Consider the following 22,505-nt stretch of genomic DNA (forward strand, 5'->3'; position numbering starts at 1 on the left):
AAATTAATATTATATTGATATTATAAATTAGAAACGATATAAAATATTATAAAGCTGCTAACCTTTAATATTAATAATAAATTGCGATAAAATTGACATATTAATTTGTATTTGATGCTTACTTGCGTTATAAAATCTTTAAAATTTTTCTTTTAAATTTTCCACAATTTTTTTATGCCGCTTTAGATTGCCAGCATTTCTTCAAGGATTTTTTCTCTGTGATTTGTATCACTAAATTATTCTAAACGTTTCCGATAAACAACTGCGAAATTGCGTTAATATCCGTCAATCAGCTGATCCTAGTCAATAAATATTAATGAATAATAAATATTAAAATAAATATTAATGAATAAATATTCTTGATTGAACTTTTAGCGATATGCGATTCGGCTGGCAATGGTCGCGACACATTTGACAAGAATGCTTTAAATTGTGTGCACGCGCTATTGAATGTACCGTAGACGGTTAGACTCTGTTAAGCTTCACGGTTCGCGCGTATTTTGCCAGCCACGCATGAGCGAAGATCCATTAGAGAGCGAGGGGGAAAAGGAGGATTCTCATCGTGTGTAATTTGGTCCGCGATCCTTGTTCCTCGATTCAGGCCGCCGTTGATAGTTTCCGCGATCTTAACATGGAATTCCGCGGGAGTTTCGCGCGAAATTCCTTCCATCGCGATTCCAACGCGTTCGATCATTTCGATGCCAGGATTCATCTATAATTTTTGCTTTTAATGAAGAATCCGTCCTGCACCCCGTCCGGTCAATTTCTCGTGAAATGCAAATGCCAACGATAATTCAATCGCATTCTCTTTTTGTACACACCATATGTATTTAAATGTATCGCGTCTAATCTCGAGATGAAAAGTGAAGTTTATGTGAAACTTATCTCGACGATAATTTTACATCCGCATGAAAATAGATATATTCTATTCGTAACATTCCGGAACGGCAAAAATATCTTATCAGCGCCGTAAAAATGCTTTTAACATTTTAAATTCTCAAATTACTCGTTCAACGTGGTCTATATATATTTCTAAAGTGGTCCAGATAGCATCTCGGAATATATCAGACTGCGTTTTAACTAGCGTTTTGGCTCTGCTCGAACTCCTCTTTATCGGATATTACGTCAAAGTAATTTTCGCCAAAGTTACGCTTTCTGCGAGGAGAAAAAAGCGACGGAAGTTTTCTCAGTCGTAAGATTAGCCCGGGAAGAAATTTGTCGAAAAACCGAGGGTGCGTGTGAAACGCGGGTTCGTGAAGACACTAATAATGGAGGTTGCGATGTCCCGGGATACCGCGTCATAAATATTGGAACCACGTAGAAGTATAAAAGAAACGCTTAATATATCTGCTCTCTCGCGTATCACGGTAAAATTGTATGAGATAAGGAATGATAAAAGTTTGTCTCGTCATAAATCGTACAAAGATATTTTTCTTCATTTGGAGGAAACTTTTTAAACTTAAGAATTCGTCTTAGCAGACTGCGATAATTTGTCGCGCAAGATCCTTACAACTTTAGACAATCTTTGGAAAATGGATAACTGTGCGTTAATTGTGTAATGTTTATAAAAATAATTTAAAAATTTTCCCGGCCATAGTGAAATTGATATAGAATTTCCGGTGTGAGTATTGATTGCGGACAATCACGACAAAGAGCTTCGCAAAATTCATTATTCGCGAATAGGCAAAGCCGCTTGTCAGATTTGTCCGCGCCAGGTCTCTCATTATAACTGACGTGCAATTTATCGAGTAAAAGTTCTTTTGTGTTTTCGTTCCTGTATGATTGACGGCCGCGGCTGTGGTGATTTATCGTGGCGCTCGCGCGCGATTGTAGAGCCGCGGAAGCCTGAAAAGTCCGCCTGCCTTATCGAGTCGTTGACAGGTTTTCCTGCGGCGCATGCCAGGCCCGAGACATCATGTGAATGTGAGCGTGGAAAGAAGTCAGCTCCGACCGGCAGGTGATAAATCAGTCGCCGAATCCGGCGCGTATTCGCGATAAATACGAGGAGAGCGATGCGATATCTCAACGATTACATGAAAATTTTTAAGGAGATCCTCGTTCGACGAATTATCAGAGTTTCGAGCAATATATATATAAATGTTAAAAAATTCTACAAATATAAATTACAAATTTCAAACGTTACGATATGGATTTATGCGAGCTCTATTTTTCTATTTTTCTCCCTTCTTTTATCCTCTCCCTCATTCCCCTTCTAAATCGCGGAGAATAAAATCCGAGATTCGGCCGGAGAAACTTACTGCATTTTGCTTATCCTTGTTATCGGCCTCGACCTGTATGGGCACGGTCTTATCGGATCGACGATCACCGGGGCAACAGAGCCACGACCTAGACCTGATGAGTCCCCGGGGCTCTTCCTCCTCGTCCTCGACAGCTTCCTCGTCCTCCGCGGTCGCGCAGTGAACATATACGAGGTCGCCGCGACGCAGCGGCGGCTCCAGCACGGCCTCCTTGGAGGCCAAGGCTGACACGTGGCCGGAAAACATCTGCACCGGATAGCGCGTTTGTTGATGCTGCTGATGATGCTGGAGCTGAGACTGCTGCAACTGCACGTGCTGCTGCTGCTGCTGCCGGTGCAGGTGATCCACGTAGTAGCGCGGCTCCGCCGAGCCATTGTTTACGGCTACCGCGAAGCCCGCCACGTTGAATTCCGAGAGCTGCGAGCTGCTGGCGGCGACCCGACACCTTAGGAAGGCGGCATCCTCCGCCGTTCCGCGCGATGTAATCTCGATCGATCGCGATCGGGACCGTCACGGACCGCCGATCGCGCGCACGATCGATGAGGAGTCGCCGCCAATTTCTTCTTCTTCTTCTTCTTCTCCTCGTCGAGATTTTCGTTTAATTTATTTTCGATCGATTTATTCCTTTCCGCTTATAGCACGCCCATCTGAGACCGCGCGGCGGATGTTGCGGTAATCCTGGCGCGCGAGAGCGGCTTCCCGAACTCGCTCGATCAAGTTTTATAGCGGGATTCACCGGCCGGCTGGCTGGCTGGCTGGCTGCCTGGATACCCGAGGAGGAAATGATGTTGATGAATGTTTAACGAACGCTTTGTTTATCCGAGGATGGTGCCGACGACGACGAGGTCGACGAGTATAACGGAGGTACGCGCTGCTGGATGCGCACCGTTTCGCGAGTTAATGCGGCAAATGCGCGTATCCGACGCGGACGTTTCATACAAGTATGTGTAACAACGCGCTACCTGTACCATATGTTCGTTCTACATTCGCGAATGTATGTGCATGAATAAAATATTTTCGAATCAAGAGAGATAGAAAGAAAGAGAGACAGAGAGACATACGAAGAGATTCTTTTTATGAATAAAACGACAGAATGGGTCTCGTTTACCACCTTTGGGGGAAGTGAACCGAACGCAAGTCGCGAACAGAATTCGATAGAATAGATACACCACGCGTAACAATGCGGGCTACATCGATGCTACAACATTTCGCACATGGTATTGATCGACTTCTATTTTCAACTCTCTATACTACATATATTTTTCGAGCATTCCTCGCTTCCTAGTCCATGGTACAGCTTTGCGCATGGTCTAACAATGTTAGCCGACGTTCAAATCGATACTCGTTTTCGAAATACTATATTTGATCAAAGTCGCATGCCTATAGTGCACGATAAATAATAATCGCCGATTAAATTTGCTTTGGAAAAATTCGCAGAATCGAGTTTTTAAGCTAAAAAGCGCGTGTGCATATATATATATATATATATATATATATATATATATATACAGAGTGCGGCATAAAAAGTGGGAAGTATTGCAATGGGGATTCAGGACACAAAAATAAGCGAAAAAGTTCATATAAACATATGTCCGATATGACCTTGTTTTTAAATTATAGCTTGTTTTATTTTCCAATAAAGTTAAGATAGCATACTTGGATATCGGTTTGCATTTGAAACATTTTTTGATATCTCACTTCGTTTCCGAAAAATATGCCCGCGTCGCTATAAATGCCGCACCCTGTATATATATATAGATTAATGATATGCGCTTTTTTCTCATTTGTAACATTTGTAGTATATTTCGTCTAATTCAAAGGTTTTACAAAGATTGTAGCAATTAACGAATTCGCGAAAAAGGTTTCACCGACTTCACTCTGGCCGGAATCTCCCGCTCGGCGTTGTACTTTTTTTTTTAAAACGTTTAACGAGCTCGCCGCGACACGAGGGCGGTTCGCTAATTATTCATTAGTGGTTCCACGAAAGCATGAAAAAATATTTCAAAGAGAAAGAAAGGGAGAAAAAGAGAGACAGAGGGATCAAAAAATTATTTTTTTGGAAGATTACAAATTTTCTCGGAAAAAAAAAACGATCAAACGTCGTCCATCAAAAAAATATGTAAAATATTCAGCGCTTTTTAAAACGTATATATCGCGGCTCGTGTCGCATTAAAGTTTGAATGCCATTTATCTACTCGTCACGGAAAGTATATTTCCGCAGCAGCAATCGATGCAAACTTTTTCCCCCTTTCGTGTACAAGACTTGGCGTCGACGTGACCGGTTTATGTTACGTCTCTTCCCGAGCGATACTGGGCCAACGAGAAAACATTCCTTCCTTCGGACGAGAGCTGGCGAGAGAGTCGCGGGGAAGCTTCGGAAAACAACCCCTTCTCGCTCGGGTGGCAGCAACCTAATTTCGACGCTACACGTCGTTGCCTTTCCGGAGACGAATGATGGTCCGCGGTGCGGCGGTCATATATCTTTCGGGCGCAAACATATTCGTGCACATGTTGTATAAATTTCCAGCTCGCGGCCGGGATAGTTCGCGTTCGCGATCGCGCGCCTCGCGGATGAGATAAGACTGGCTAAATAACGAGTGCGCCCGCCTAACGACGGCTAATAAAGTAGATACGGAAACCCCGCCCTTAATTCCCGCTCTTGCAAGAAGCTCGCCGGCGAGATCGTCGCGGGCTCGATTAACCCTTTCTTCGCGCCGGAGCTCATTAAACTTGAGCGAGTTTCTAGGGATGAAGTAAACGATCCCCTATTTTAAGTTTCCGCTCATCAGTTGGCACGATAAAAATTTTTCAAAAGATTTCTACGTATTTTTATCTCTCGTAGAAAAACATTAAATTATTTAGGAAAGTTTGAATCCCAAAAGAATTAAAGAAAGCGTGTAAAATACATAACTCGAAACATGTGGGCGTCGAATATACGATCTTTCTAAAAACACCGTCGAGAGAAACGAGAATTTAATAAATCATCTGCTGCCCACGCGCGCTTGTTTGTCCTCGCGACACCCACAAGGATTCGCAAAGTGCGTTATCGAGTTTTCATTGGCCTTAAGTAATCGCTAACATCTCCTTGGTCTACAAAGTCTTTAATTATTATTTAATTATTCGAGCCCACGTTGCGCGCACATTGTGACAACCGCAACGTGTGCAACATCCACGAACAAACTTTCCAATCATTAATTCAATGCTGCAGAGACCTACGTAGCTTGGTTTACATCTTATTAATAAATTGGTAAGTGAATTTTCAAACAAAAACATATAAGCAATAGGAAGAAAATTTTAAATTTCTGGAAAGAAAAAACGCTAATAATAGATTAATAATTTCGTACAACAATACCCTGAATTCCAAATAATTGCATCGCAAAGAGAGAGATATATATATATATCCAATGATGCAAGAGAGAGAGGAGAAAAAATTTTCGAGTGAATATCGAGATTCTAAAGAGAATAGAAAAAAAATAATATGGGATAAGTGCGGATATGATACGTGCTTGCAGACACGTTATCGTCACGCAGGCTCGCGCGGAAATAAAAAAATCATCACGATGAAATTTTGAAATTCCGTAGAACGCATAACGAGTCGCAGAGTAGCTGCTTTTATCAGCTGTGCAACTTCATTAATTAAAGGAGTTAATTGCTCGAAGCGGCACGCCGAGAAGACCGCGTGAATTTAGGAGAACGGACCGGCGACGAAACTAATTGCGGCTGATCAGCGGTATCGCAGACGCGTATTACACGTAGAGGATGAGTTTAACAAACCCTCGGTATATAGATGCGTTAACCCGTTCAAGTTGCGAGCTTATCTAGTATAAAAAGACGATCTAATTTAAAATGCAGAGTGCTGAACAACGTCCGTGGCACACAAATTTCCCGAAATTAAGAACGATATTAAAACTCGGCGAGAAATGAGAATAAAAAATTAAATATAAATATAAAAGTACGGAAAAAAATATTTATAGAACGTGTCAATTCTTATTTTGAGACTTTATAGATGCGGAACAGAGATGGGCAAAATAATATATATTAAATAAAATTCTATTCAAGATATTCAATTGATTTTATAAACCAGAAATATATATTTTTCCGAGATACTTCAGATAATCAATTAAAATAATTAATTGATAAATTGATTAAATATATATATTACTATTTCATTAATACCTACCAATTTCTTTGTATGTTTAATTTATTATTCATTTCTCCTCGAGTTTTATTTTTAAACAAAACTATTGAAATAATTATTTTCATTTGAAATGTGAAGCAAAAGAATATAAAGACGAGAATAAAAATGTCGCACTGCTGACGGTTGAAAATCAATGGAAGAGGACAGAAAAAGCGCGTAATCGCCGCGTGATTCACGCACGCATACGGGTCATAGGTCGCAGCAAGGGTTGCGCAAAGGGGCAGCGACGGGCGGATATTATACGAGTAATTAGTACACGGTCTATGTGTACGTGACACGCTATGGCACGTGCACAATGACGTACATATATATATACGCGGATGAATCCACGCGCGTGCGAATCGGCTGCGCATCGTGTGTTGTCAGTAATTAAACGCCGGCGAATATACCTACGCGTGTTTTATTAATTTATCGTCGCGAAAAATGCACGATTAAGAAAAACCATGATCTTCGAAAAGGAACGATAACAGACGATACATTTGTGCAAATCTGCGTTATTAACGCGCAACGCATGATTCGCCTGATTATCTCTGTGAATTTTATATGTAGGTTTTGTTTATGCAATTTCAATATACACGGCAATGCAAATTATTATTTTTTTCTTTTTAGCATAGGCGGATAAAACGAACTGTCGCTCCTCTCTCCGCGAGAGGCGAGCGTATAATCGATTTGAATACGCGAGCGTACACCGTCGCATTTATCGTACCGCTTAAGTGGCCCTTTTCTTTCGAGCGAGGGCTCGACAAGAAGCGGCCTTTCTTTAATTGCGCGACGCTCGCGTGGTTCCGCGAGAAGCCTCTTTCGCGAACAGATTGCAAAAAAGCCTATCAAAGAGTTAAGGAGAAGAGAAGGCTTCTCCCTCTCTTGTTTGTCCCATTGGATCTCCCAATTTCCGTCTCTCCCGTAGCGCACTTTTGCCTTTCCTTTTGCCTAGCCTTTTTTTTTTTCTCGAAGGGAACAAGAAGGAGGAGAAGAAGCGCATGTATGTATGCGAAAACGAGAGAGCTATCTCTCTTTCTCGCGGATGGAGAAAGGGCGATGCCTCGCGAGGAAACTAGTTTGTTAAACTCGTTACCGATCCCTGAAATCTCTCGTCGCGTCTGGCAACGTTCGATTTTACTCTCTTAACAAAAAAAAAAAAAAAAAAAAAAAAAAAAACCCCTGCGGACAACGCGTTACTTATTACAAAAAATAGTGCGCAAATCGTCCCTGTACGTTGCTACTTGCGTTGACACTGACATTAGAAAAATTCGATGCCTTCCAGGGACGATATTCGCTCCCTATCCACTGAGCTACGCTGGATCCCTCCTTCAACTGTTAGACGCGATGCACTCACCCCAGAAAGCCGAAATGATCTCATCTTTAGAAAGGTACGGGGTATTCTTAACAAGCTCACACCGGAAAAATTCGCAAAGCTGAGCAACGACCTGCTCAACGTTGAGCTTAATTCCCATGTGATTCTCAAGGGTGTTATTTTCTTGGTACGTATTGATGCGTCGTAAAATGATGATATTTATCGTATAAGACGCTTTGATGCTGGTTCATTAAAAAAAATATCAATAACAATTTTTTAGATCTTCGAAAAAAAAAAAAAAAAAAAAAAAACCGCTGTGCGCAAGTCACTGCGAAAATTCCGTGCGCGTGAACCGCGTTTATGGGCGATTATTAATGGCACGTGCGACCAATTTAACAGTGGCGAGGACGCGGTCACGTTCACGTGTCGAGGGTCAAGGTGCACATTCGCGAAACACGTCACGCACGCGTTTTCGGCGACAGTAATTTCGAAGGGTGGAACGAGAAGTCTCGAATAAAATAAATCGGGACACCCAGTCTATAATATTTTCGAAGCCTACGCGATTCGATATTTTTTTCGTGTATAGGTATCTATAAAGCGTACTCTTTTTCTCCGTAATTATTTACGATAATTCCTTTCCCGATTACCATGAACGAGATGGATATCCCGTCAAAGGACGATTGACGGTATCTCTCGATACGAATAAATGTACGACAAGTAATTTATCGTTCGGCGATAAGGCAATCGGCGATGCGTAACCGCAGGTTTAAGCCATTACATATCGTATAAGAGGCGAACCGTCGCGATGGGACACCCGTCGCGGGCGTAAATGTGTCACCGCGCACATTGCTCGGCAACATGCGGCAAAAACAAGAGAACAAGTCGCCTATCTCTGCGGGTACATCTATGCACCCGATGCACGTATATGCGCCGAATGGCGTTTTATTGTCCGCGATCAATATCGAAATATTTTATCTTTTTGTGAGACAGTCGTTATCGCGGGCTTTAATTAATTTTGATATATTATCTAATAACATATAATAATATATATGAATTGTATATGAAAATATCGAGGATATTCATCGTTTTTCGCCATCTGTCTCTGTATTTAAACGCGTTACATATTTTCATAATGAAACTTTAAATTCAAATTCTATAAAAGTAGAATTTATTTAAAAATTAATTAAAAAGATATGATTCCGTCATTTATTTGCTCCTCTAAATCTTAGTTTATAAAGGAGCTCTTTATTTTTATTGACTAATTATTCAAAAATTATCAAATAATTCTATAAAGTTTGAATATTTTTGTAGAAAAAAAAGATCAATTTAAAAAAAAAATATCATTCAACGCTAACAAGCGAAAGTGACACTTTATACAATCCTTTAATCATATCCAACACGTATAGTAAAAAATATAAGGTTCATACGTCGCGTAATATTGGCTTACGGTAAACTCTCGATTGTTAAACTTCAGTTATCCGATTTTAGTAAATTTCTCAGTCGCGTCGCGGTAATATATCTGAGAGCAGCCGTTGCATCCAAGAGACGGATGCACGAGAGTACTGATCGATGTTGAAATAATGACGCGAACGGGAAGGAAGCTTTCGGGAGAGTTTCGTGCACACAGCCTCTGGTATCTCCTAGTAGTCGAGGGCCTATTCTAGTCGGACGGATGCACAGACGGACGAACGGCGCCGGCGTACATACTGGGTGGCGCACGGATTTAATGGAAGTTAAATGAATTGCATTGTTTTCCCCCCTCCTTCGAAACCGGTCCTCTCTCGCCTTTTGGCGGCGTGCCAGCAAAAGCAGAAGGGAAAACGCGCGGAAAAGCGAGCGATGCATTAGCCATAATACAGGCATACTTCGAACGTAGGCCTCTATCGCGGCAGACTTTTGCTCTTGCTAAGCGATTTTAGTAAATTTCTCAGTCGCGTCGCGGTAATATATCTGAGAGCAGCCGTTGCATCCAAGAGATGCACGAGAGTACTGATCGATGTTGGAATAATGACGCGAACGGGAAGGAAGCTTTCGGGAGAGTTTCGTGCACACAGCCTCTGGTATCTCCTAGTAGTCGAGGGCCTATTCTAGTCGGACGGATGCACAGACGGACGAACGGCGCCGGCGTACATACTGGGTGGCGCACGGATTTAATGGAAGTTAAATGAATTGCATTGTTTTCCCCCCTCCTTCGAAACCGGTCCTCTCTCGCCTTTTGGCGGCGTGCCAGCAAAAGCAGAAGGGAAAACGCGCGGAAAAGCGAGCGATGCATTAGCCATAATACAGGCATACTTCGAACGTAGGCCTCTATCGCGGCAGACTTTTGCTCTTGCTAAGGTCAATCTCAATTACTTTACAAAGAAATGGAGGAACGGTTATTAACGCGCGTTCGCCCGTATTCACGTATATCGTAAAATGAACAACGACCGCGAGTAATATCGCTTTTACCGGCGTCACGCTAAACTTTACGCGCACGCAAGAAATATATTATGATCTCTCTCTTACGCGAATCTCGAAAAGCAACGCACTCCCGAACCACCCCTTATACACGCCTTCGATCATGCTAACGACTCGACCTGACAATGGTGTCTACATTCGCGTCCAATAAAATTCGATGTAGAGCTTTATTCTTATATTTTAATTATATAAATTAATTAAAAAATTCTTTCGCGCCCGAGAGGGACAGCAATATACGACAATATACTAATACGACGTAATTACTTGATGCAAATTGTCGCGCCCTTTGACGCAAGTCAACGCTCGCGCTGAGTAATGGCCGCGTTTCATTAGTACGGCAGTACCATTAATCGTGATTTCCTATCATCTAATTAAACCGGCGAACTTACGCACGTGACTACTCAACTCCGGTCGGTCGGCCGTCCGGCCGCTCGTAAATCTCGCCCCCTCCGAACGCGGGTGGGACACCGTAAGGGTTACGATTACTGCGTTGCGGGATTATGGTCGTCGTAAAAGTCTCCCCGTGAACGCGCTTCCGTGAACTTTTTATTTTTTTTTCTTTTTATCTTTTTTTTTTTTCTCGACTGACATTCCCGTCGAGTAGCGCGGAGGGCTACGTAAAGGAGATCGATTCTGAAAAAGTTAATATACGGGCGCGATTTATAGGAATCTCTTTCGTAAAGAAGACCGGTAGCTTTACATAAAAGTATGACGAACCAGAATGCGCTGCGGCGGAAAAAGTTCTTTGCGGAGTCAATTACGAAAGAAAAGAACTCGTATGTATCTATTATACACCGACATATATAGGAAGGATGATGACGCTCGATACAATCGCTGGCGCGATTCGCGTTAGCCCCGTAATTGCTTTCGCATCGATTGTTCTTACGAGGTCAATCCCGCAAGATAACTACGGTACAATTCTCGTGGCCCAGAAAAAAAAAATTCGCCCTGAAACTTGCCCTCCCCCTCCTCTGTCGATCTTACAAACGAGGTGACAAATCGGGCGATACTCGGATCGACGTCTCGCGTCGACAGAGAATCACGCGAGTCGAGAGCTTGATTGTCGGAGGAGTGTCCTGCGAGGATAGTATCTTACGCGAGATATCCTGTAATCTCGATCGATCTCTCGATATCGAGAGAATTTAACGCACGATCACTGTTCGCGTGGCCAACTCATTCGCGAATCGACGACGAATCCGGAAAGAGCGGATTCCGACGCGAGCGATCGCCAAGACGTTCAGTGACAGACTGAACCGGACTACCGAACCGACCACCGTACGGTTCTCTCCTATACACCCCGAAGGTGTTTGAGGAGGCGCCGGGGCCGAGGGCGACCGAGAGCCACCGAGCTCCTCCGATCCGGCTCGTTGCACCGAAAGCTCTCCGGCTCCGGCATCTCTGCAGTTATCTATCCCCGCAACGCACTCGTTCACGGTGCACGATACCGTGCCGTTGTGGGTGGTACGGTAATGCAGTTGCCGCAAGTTTCGCGAAAGAAAGAGGGTGGGTAATAAAGCTCCCGCTGACCCGTCCCCGTTTAACGCGTTAAGCGCCGCGTTGAGACCCGGTTAACTTTGTAGAGAGAAGCTTAACTACAAATTGTATGCCACCAACGTTAGATGAGAGGAATCTCTGATAAACTCGTCATCTTATTCGACAGCCCTCTTTTTTTATCATTACTCGCAGCATCTGCAAAGATCACCGTCTTATCATCAAACGACTTGTACCGTCTTATTAACGTATCATTGTGATAATTATTATCGATAATTGAAACTTTGCATTAAGTCTTAATTGGATCATTAAATTATAATATAGGATATGCAAGTTCATCTATACCTATTTTATTGTCATACTTAATCCTTCTAGTTATCTACTACGATTTAAATTTTTTCCTCCCTCTCTCTCTCTCTCTCTCTCTCTCTCCTTTGTCTTCTTATTTTCTTGCGTGACTATTGTCTGTACTTTCTGTTGTAAATTTAACACATTTAAGAGCGATGCTATCCCAGAATGCGTTTAATAAAATATCTTATATTAGCGATATATATACGTGTAGATAACTTTCTGTACATAGTTAGCCATCCTTTATAAATACATACATAAGAAATGAATATCGTATATATTTCTGCTTTTGTTTCCAGTTTTTCCATCTCTGCGTTGAATAGGCAAACACGAATACCGTACTCAACGATAAAGCCGCCGTATCGATTGCGCGTCGCTCCGAGACAGCGGAAACCGCGCAAGCTTTGTTTGCTCGGCGAGACGATTCGAGATGGAACGGTTAAGATAAAACACATCCATTAAGTCTTGAGAACGGATGGCCTTTAAGGTGAGAAGCGACAAGAACTCGCGGCTGACATAATCACGGGGTAGGAGAGAACGTGACTATTACGGGCGCGCGGCTACGAGTCGCGAGGAGATTACCGTATAGCGGTTAAACCGAATAGCGACACTTAAGCAGAAATTATTAGATCACCGCAAGCACCTCCTCTCCGGGGTTTTCTTTTTTCGTGTAACTCGTTAGAACGCACGTCGTATTACGCGGAGAAAAACGTCCCGTTGCGGTATCGTCCATTCTTACGGCCATGTTTCACGCTCGCATCCGCGACAAACCATCTTATCATGCAGCCTCGTGACTGCAAAAGTCATTAATCCTCGACGTAAATATAATGATATAATCGTAAAATTCGACGCGAATCTGAGAAAATAAATATATTGCGATTAAATGTACGCGAGTCTCCGCACTTTTATATACTTGGGTGTCTACTCAAATCTTGTAAAAATAATTTCCTGAAAATTCCCTAATCTTTCAAGTATTTTTATTCAAAATTTCAGATAAAGAGAATATTTTAAAGATTTTTTAGTGTAATTTTCTAAAATAAGACTCTTTATTCTATTTTTTAATATTTTTCACTTATATATAAAGGAAAAACACAGTCATTTAAGTTTCGTAAGATAAACATTTTTTACTTGATAACATTTTCATTTTTTTATCATTAAAAATTATAATAAAGAATATTTACTGCATATTCAATATTTTGTTAAGACATTGAATATATAAAAACAGTAATATATATTCATAATTTTAAATACATAATTCACAATTCGGCTTATAAACTTATCAGCTCATCAGATTGCTTACATAAGAATAAAATTATCAAAAAGAGAATTTAAAAAGAAAAATTCTCCGAGTCCTAATAAAATTCCATGAGAATTCCAGGTTTTCCAGGTTTTTCTTAGAGAGTAGACACCTTGTACGCGGACTACTATGAGAGCGAAATGAGATGATCAAAGAGAGGCAAAGATGAAAATGCGGGGAAAAAAGATGGACCGAAAGTGAGAGCGCAAAAACGCTGCGCGATTGTATTAGTGTAATTATGTGGGCGAGACCGTCTGGGTGCGGCTTCTTAATTAACTTCGCTAATTTCTCGATTAACGCGCGACGTTCCTTCCGCGAGAAGGGGAGATGGAAAAAGGGAGGTGAGTCGGACGGCGACGACGACGATGGCTTCCCGTAAAGAGGGTTTGCCGGCTTTGCAGTCCCAAGGCATTGCTGTCTACGTGTCCGTCTTCGCCCTCGTATTCGGTGGAACAGGAACCCGTCGATTATCAACATCTCGAGCTATATTCTAGCTGTTCGCGCTTACGCGAGCCACGCGATTATGGATGTCGACACGCCAAACGGAGCGTGATATCCGAAATACTTCGCACGATATGGCGAACGAGATGCTTGGCATAATTGGCAGCATAGTTTTCTGCGCGCGGTCGTCTCACGCGAATATTTTAACAGTCTCACGGAGACGCCTGGTAATAATTTTTTTGTAATCGTGGACTATACTAACATATATAAGAGAAAAAAATCACGTGATATTTTTATTCAATATAATATTATATTTTATAAAGAAGTATTGTAATTATTCAAATATTTTGATGCACAAACAATTTTTCTAGTAATAAATATTTTAATGTCGTTATATTTCAGTTTTATAATAAATATAAAAGAGCATGTATTTTTCATTATTTGTAATTTGTACCGTAAAATTTTCCCCGTCTCTTTGTCCGTACTAAAAAAATTAGGAACTGATTGCGTAATATGTAACAACTAAAGATCGCAAAATATAGTTCTCCAGATTCCTGTTATTAATTGATATTTGTATTCTTTTCCATCACTCTTATCCAAAAAATGAATTTTCCAGAGAGATCTCTAGATTTTTTCTCTTCGCTCTCACGCAAAATCCACCTCGCACCTGTTGACGCAATTTCGACCCGTCTTACGGCACTATTACGGCGTAGCGTTTATTGCGTCACGCGAGCACTATCACGAGAGAATTCATATGGTGACTCGACGAGAAGGAGACGACGAGGAGGTATGAAATTCTCGCGGCTCGACCTACGATGTCGGCGAGGACGGAAGTAAATATCCTCGGGAAAAAGGATGTGGGCGTCGCAATGGAAAATAACGATCGGCCGTCCTAGAAAAACATCGTCCTCGGCAGGACGATATTTCCCATCGTTCGAGACGAGACGGATTATCGTGAGCTCGGATCGCTCGCGCAGGTCAATTGTTCGAGGGGAAAATTACAAAATCTTATTGCGCGATCGTTATTACATTGTGCGGGGGCCCCACCGCACCTATCCGGCTTCATTTTTATGGGGCCGTCGGCTTCGGTCCCGCATCTTTCTTTACACGCTCTGATAATAATCTGTCCTTCCGTGGAACCGTCGACTATACGACGTCGCCCCGCTTTCTTTTTCCTTTTTTATGAGCACTTTGTTACAATTAGAGAATGTTAACGGCATCTCCGGATATTGCATAACGGCCGGTCGTAAAATTGTCACGGTCAAATTTTTTACCTCGCCACAATGAGATAAGGATGGACAGGAATCTAAACGCGGTTGCGTAAGATTATTATTCTTTTACTCTTACTAATATTCTAAAAAAAATAGGTTCCCTCAAGTTTTCTTAAGGTTTTCTCTTAAAAAGTCTTCTTATATAATACCACTTCAACGCTGTATTATTTTATTTGACCCCAGTAGCACTTTACTCTTGCTTTAGTAACACACAGCACGCAGAGAAAGAGATATATATGTATATATAAAGGAGATAATCCTTTGTATAATAATAATAACTCATGCATGAGATATATCTCGCAGACGTCTGGGATAATCTGCACTTTTCCACGAAATACAGTCTGAATCTCTACCAACTATCTCATAGCTCGGTAAAAAGAGAGAGGGAGAGAGAGATACGGATTAATCTTGTACGTATCCGAATACCTGTCGCGTTATAATGTTAGCGTATCGTTCCGTCGCGCTATAAATCATCTCTAGCAATTTCCACGCAGGAGTAACAAAGGGAGTTAACGCCGCTGTTATGTTTATGCCCGATATATAATATATATATATCTCCTTCTCTTTTTTCTCTTGTCTGATTTCTATATTCCATTTCTATGGAAATTCGCGTTACATGGCGTATAGCGCGAGAAAACTGCTCGCTGCATAGTCGAATCTATAAGGGGGGGGGTCTAAGGCGCTGCATATTTGCGTTTTCCCGGAAAACAGACGTCCTCCCGACGTCGTGAGGCGTCGTAACGCGAAAGCTTCCTTTGCACGCTCGAGACAAGGATGATAAAAGGAAGGAAAAATATCAAGCGAGACGAGTTAGTCGGCGAAGTTTCTCGTAAAATCCAAACGCGTGCGCGTTGAATGAAATATTTATTCCTAAATGCGTCGAAAGAGTTACGCATCACTAAAATATAAGATATTGTTTCTCTCTACGCATCTGCTCGTTTCGTAAAATAGCATTTCGATAAATTCTTTAAACAAGTTCCTGCGCTCTCTTTGCGCGTGAAACATAACATTCTCGGAGCAGTCAAAATCCGCTACTGCAGCTTCCTCTCGCTTTTCCGATGCCGTAATGCAGAGCGTAATAATGGTTATTTATAGGCACAGTAAAGCGCGCGTGCTTCTTTTTTTTATTTCCTCGAACCATCCTCCCTGTTCTCGTTCCTCGAAACATAGGAATGAAAAGGTTCTCTCGCGAGAAATCGCGATAACTTCGGAATTCGGTCGGTTCGTTTATATTTTCCTTTTTCTCTGCCGTGGCTCTTAAAACGAGACTGTAACCTCATGGTTATCGAGCAATCGCGAATCATCCATGAAGATTCGCCTCCCGAGACACGGGAATTTCGTCGTTATAGCAATTCGAAAGTGAGAGCTCGCGAGAGAGGAAATATATTATAAAAATATACGCGTCTTGAACATAAACGCGAAAATTCGATCGAGATTTAATTGTCCAAGTTAGGTATCTACTTGATTGCGAAATAATCGTTTTTCGCAAATAATTCGTGTCAATACAGAGTACTTTAAAAGCCTTTTAAATTCAATCGAATATATTTTATAACGAGATAAACTTGAAAAGAGAACATATAAGTGAGACATACGGCGTTAATCTACGCCTCGTAATTCGATACCGAACCTGCCAATCGGACGGGGAAAAGCAAGGAACGTGCAGAAATTGCACGTCTTGCCATCTTCCTCGATGGCATACCGCGCCTCGGTGGTATCGGTGGTTAATTGCGGCTGACAAAGAAATTCCCAGGCGCGAACCCTGAGATACGAAGCGAGGAAATGATAGAGAGCCGCGAGAGAGACGGAGGAGTTAAGCGAACGTGCGCTCAAGCCGAAGATTATCGGCATGCAAAGACAATTTGCCTTGGATAATTGCGTCTCGTTGACTTTTCATCAGCGCGAATGTTGCATCAACAAGCAGGGAGTATCTCAAAGTTTATTATCGCTCGATATACAATTTTCCTTCAGATTCGTATATCTTCAAATATTGTCGGCACTTTTCTCTTTCCTTTTAGTTTCACAAAAGTATCGCGTCTTTTATTAAGCGAGTCTCGTTTCACAGATTTTTTTTTCCATTGACACGCGCAAATATAATAAATTCCTTCAGAGTTTATAATAAACATAAGTGATGATAGTTTGCATAGAAATTAACTGACTGGTGCACAGAATATGCAATGAATCTAATACTGTGAGAGAAAACTGATCGGTACCAAAGATACAAATATCTATAGTCGTTTCAACGAGAGAGATAAATCGTCGCGACTTACCTTATTCGCGAGATCCAGCATATTTCCGGTTCCGCCGGCGGCCGCCTCCACCAGCTTCTGAAGGCTATGAGGTTCCGGCGACAAATCACGGGCGCCGCTGTCGAATTCCCAACTTTCATGTCGTCCCGACACGGTTCCTGAAATAGAAATTACGCGCGCATCAGTACGGCAAAGTCTTTCATTTAGCCTCAAGAAATATGAGCAAACAAGACCAAAGTGACTTAACGGATATATCCTTCTGAGATTTTTTGACGACAAATAAAGAAAAGGAAAAAGAAAATGCTCGAAACCTCCATCATTTATATCTAATAGTGTCAAAAATGCTTATCGATAAAGTAAGACACAATTTGACATTTTATTTCTTATTCTCGAGTCGCACTCGTTCAATGTCGCGTAATGAGAATTAACGTCTACCGGCGACGTCCAGTATGCGCGAGAAATGGAAACGTCTGGTGCAATATCCCAGGTTGCCATTTCCAATTTATTCATCGATCACGCGATATCGTATCCAGTTACACGCGATCGGGATATTACAAATGCTACTGCGGCGTTTCCGCGATCATCCCACATTCATTGTTCCATCGATCATCAATCTCGAGCAAATAGCGCGCTCGTTCGCGTGCTCCCCGCGACATACGCCAGATACAGTTTGCGAAATAATATCCGTTACGGAATATTCCACGGTACTTCGTATATTGTGGTAAGAAAACGTGACATTTACATTTCACAAGAGAGTCAGCGAGAGAGCGCGAGGATATAAATGGTACTTGTTACTTTTCGCATGAAATTTCCGTTCTCTTCGCGCGCCGAGAGATTTATTATCGCATACGGGAAGGTCGCGAGATGAGTTTCAACGATACCTAATTCTTACCGAGGCTGTTGTCGCTGCTTGTGGGCAGGTATTCCGGCGTGTGATGCGGACTGCTCCGTCGTTTGCCGGCTCTGAGCGCCTCGATTTCCGGTCTGAGGGCCAGTCGTCGCCTAAGGAACTCTTGATAGGAAATGCGACCCTGCTCGTCCGCGCCCAATTCCCTCATCAATTCCTCCACCGAATTCTCGAGATTCAATTCCCGGCATACCGTCAATAGATCCTGGCTGAAAGTTCACAAGACAAGGTCATTAAAAATATGCTTCGTCGAACGTATCGTCGAGGAACACGAGCGCGAGTTATAAAATATGAATCAAGAATAGAGAATAGAATTTGATTATTGAATTACACAATTGCCACCGAATGATATCCTGTTTCATCGAAAGTATCGTCGATGACGTTTAGAGAAATTCGTGACCGCCGTGATCGCGTGGAGTTTCGACCGTTTAACGCGAATCGCGAATAACAAACCGTCGCATGTTAAGCGAAATGTGTATTACGAAGACTAAGTACTATCTTCCTAATGAATAATTCATCTCGTGAATAATTCATACATCAAACCGAGGCATGGCACGGGAAAATGAGGCACGAAACAGTTAAAAGTGGAAAGAAACCGCGGCGTTCGCCGTGTATACAATTGTCTCTGCCGATACAATAAATATCCGCGAAGGAGAGTATATATTTTAATAATCCATTATGTAGATGCGATCGATCGCAACGCGGGCCACGATCATCCGATCGTCCGACGTGTACACAGCAAATGGATCTACGACGAGATCGCTCTATCTCCCGAGGAGCCTTCTCTAAGGCGCTCTCTCATTTTAACGATACCGTCGAGATTTATTTAATTAAAAGGGACGGCCGCTGGCGCTTGTCATATCATCCGCGCGATCGCTCCTCCGTCCATTACGATGCTCAAAATAATTGTCTAACCGGTTGGAAGGACGAGAGCAGGCCCGTCACTCTTGATTATCGGTCGCGTCGCGACGCAGCGAGCGAGGAGCAGCGCGATTCGCGTCACGCGAACCAACGGCTGAGAGAGAATCCGCGGCAGACCGTTCCGTTCCGTTGCCATCCAGTGGCGCTAGGTCGACAGGACAAAATTAAAGATTCATCAGCTACAGAACCGTCTACCGCCACGGTGAGTTATCCCCGGAAAATCGTTAAATCAGCCGACCTCGTCCTTCGCGCGTCTAGACGTAAAAATTGCAGCCGATTCGCACGATTTTGAAAATTATAAAATCGCAAATTATTTTATATATTCAGAGAGTCTATTAAAATCTTGTAAAAGAATTTCTTGATTTTTCAAATATTTTTATTCAAAATTCTAGGTAAAGAGAATATTTTCAAGATTTTTTGGTGCACTTTTCTAAAATAACATTTTTTTATTGTATGCGTTTTCTAATGATTTTCACTCATTCGAAGGAAAAACATAGAGCCACTTAAGTTTCGAGCGACTTATCGGCGAATTGCCGAATGTTTACAATATAAGAGCAAAATTATCAGAGAATTTTTTTTTTAATTTCTCGAGTTCCAATAAAATTCTACGAGAATTCCCTGATTTTTTCAGGTACAAAAGAAATTCCTGAAAATTTCAATTTTCCATGTTTTTCCAAGGAATAGACATCCTGTTATTATAATCTGAATTTCGAAACTATAGGATATAATAATTGATATATTTATCAAATATTAAATATTAGAAATTATAAATGTGTTTTTAAAATTCGAGTTGTATACTTCATACGAATATCATATACATATGGAACGCCGATTATCAGTGCGAATCCTGAGGTCAGAAGCTCGAGGTATCCATCTCTATCACCCTCATCGTCGAAACAATGGCGTCGCCGGTTTAGGGACGACCATTGCGAATTAAACGTCACGCATTAATTACGCCCCCTCCTCGCGCGCCGCCGCGACGTCCATCGCGTGTGATATTAATGGATTACGTATATAGTCGTTGGCGCGAGCTCGCTTCCGGCTATATAAACGTTTGTCCTGTAACGGAGGCTGCATCGGAAGTTTAATTGATACTTGCGGGCGTTGCACTCGAGCGTTTCACACAATTGATGAACACGATTATGCCAGCGAGTTCTATCGACCGAATAGTTAACTTAGATTAAAGTTAGATTACAATTATTTAATGTATTCTGAAATCCTTTAAGGGCCCTCTCTCTTTAATCTAGCAATATAAAAAATTAACGATCTTTTTATGAATACTAAAAATTAATTTGTTTGACGTTTTACATATGTTTTTATTGATGTTTAAACAGTACGTCAATATTTTTATCCGGCAACATTCCTCGATCAAATAGTTAATTTTGTTAAATAAATAAAGATTACAACATTCTATCAATGAGTTAAATTTTATCGCGACTTTTGTTCAACACACTCAACGAGGCTTTTTAAGACGCTCGTCGCGAAATAATCCTGCGCCGGTTGCGTTTATTAATAGACGAAGAGACAGAAAGCGCGATTTTAGGATTATGCTCTCGTGTAGTACCGTCGCAAAGACACTCCGCGACGTCCGTGTCTTTGTCGGGACAGCCTCTCCAAAGTTCTAGTTTCCCAAGGTTTGAGCGACTGCATCCTCCCTGTTGCTCGTCACCCTTGTCGTTTTTCTTGCACGCGCCACCGACGACTGTTCACTTCAAATTCATTTTGAGTTAACGTGCCGCGCTTTGCGATCGACTCCGGGTTTATGACGAGTAAGCAAACTATATAAATAACGAGACGTACAAAATGTGTGTATCCGAAATTGGCATTTGTAAATATCACTTTTATTTTTCCGATAAAATGTATCTTTTTACACATGGTTTGGTAATCGAGATAAAATTGTTGACATAAAACAAGAAGATTTGTTCGATGTTGAAAATTATTTCGCGTCATTATTTAAGTGTCAAAGCTTAAAAAGAGCCAAAGATTCTCTCTTATTAATTTTGCAATCTTTAAAGTCACATTTTTCTCCTGAAAACAGAACATCGTATCAAAATATTTTATTCTGTATTATCGGTTTAATCATCTTCTTGTCAGTTGTACCACAATTTCGGACACACTCTGTACATCGTCGTATAACGATAAATATCTATTAAACTTCTAATCAAAGAATATAGAGTCTTCGGAATCTTTTTAAAATATTTAGAATATATAATTTAAAAAAATAAAATAAAAAAGATAAAGATAATAAATATATAAAATAAAGATGAAAATTCAAATAGTGACGACGGCTTCGTTCACAAGCAATTTCGCGAGGTTATTAAAACTCGATTAATCACGGAGAGAATATTAACGAAGAGTATCACGTCTGTGAGAACGGACGCCGCGACGTCGGCGACGTGCCGAGTGCCACTGCGAGGAGACACGCATTTCGCACTGCGGTTCGAGAGGCAAAGCAAAAAAAAAAAATCTAATCCATATATCGTTGCCGGCGTGAAAAACAAATGCAACTTAATCCCACCGCAATGCATGTCACTCTCGTCCCGTCGCGTTCCATTCGCCGCGTCGCGCGTGCGGTTTTACGCCAGACACACGAGTTTATTTTAAATACGTCGCTCTTTCTCTCTCTCTCTCTTTATTTCTCTTTCTGCCTTCTCGCGGGTCACCTTTCCTATGAAGAAACCGTTTGTACACTAGTCGGAATGAGCGACGATCATTGCGACGATCATTGCGACAGCGAGAGTATATTTTATAAATATTTCATTAGCCTTTTTATTAAATTTCCTCTTGCAATATTCTAATAAAAAGTTATTCTTGAAATGTATTTTTATTTCTAATTTCTCTAAAATTAAAAATATAAAATTAAATATATTTAAAAATATATTTTTATTATATTTTATTAACTTTTTATTAACTTTCAATTAATTTTAATTACAATTATATACGATCAAACTTTCTTTAATATTTCATTTTTTTTTAAATAATTATGGACTGAAAACTCTATTGAAATAATGAACGATCGATTATTGCAACAGCGAGAGAATGCCATTATAAATATTTTATCTTTTACTAAATCATCTTTCTCTACGCTTCTCTAAATTTAGCTTTGCTTTTCTCCAAATATAACACATTTATTATTTATTATCGATTCTCATATTAATCTTTATTGCAATTGATGTATGATTAAACTTTTTACTTAATATTTTGTGAAGATATTTTTTAATAATTATGAATAGAAAAATGTTGAGAGCGTCGAATAATTATTCGACGCTCGCGGACCATGTTTTTTTATCGTAACGCATAACGTATTAATTTATTCGAGCGTTATCTGGAAATAAATATAAAATACCCGATCGCGAAGCGTACGGTGCACACGCGT

At 41.2% G+C, this 22,505-nt stretch overlaps 1 protein-coding gene across 2 annotated transcripts in view; it reads right to left on the reverse strand.

Moving 5' to 3' along the window:
* The window catches only part of LOC115238999 (colorectal mutant cancer protein), a 41,387-nt gene that overhangs the window by 8,219 nt on the left and 10,663 nt on the right, over window positions 1-22,505 (reverse strand). For both annotated transcript variants that reach the window (XM_029813278.1, XM_029813277.1), the window contains exons 3-4: window positions 18,194-18,417; window positions 17,323-17,459 (exon numbers count right to left, since the gene is read on the reverse strand). In XM_029813278.1, the coding sequence (XP_029669138.1) occupies window positions 17,323-17,459; window positions 18,194-18,417 (361 nt within the window). The remainder of the gene's footprint in view (window positions 1-17,322; window positions 17,460-18,193; window positions 18,418-22,505) is intronic.

This window comes from Formica exsecta, unplaced genomic scaffold (genome assembly GCF_003651465.1).
Source record: "Formica exsecta isolate Colony F162 unplaced genomic scaffold, ASM365146v1 scaffold363, whole genome shotgun sequence".
Taxonomy (NCBI): Eukaryota; Metazoa; Arthropoda; class Insecta; order Hymenoptera; family Formicidae; genus Formica; species Formica exsecta.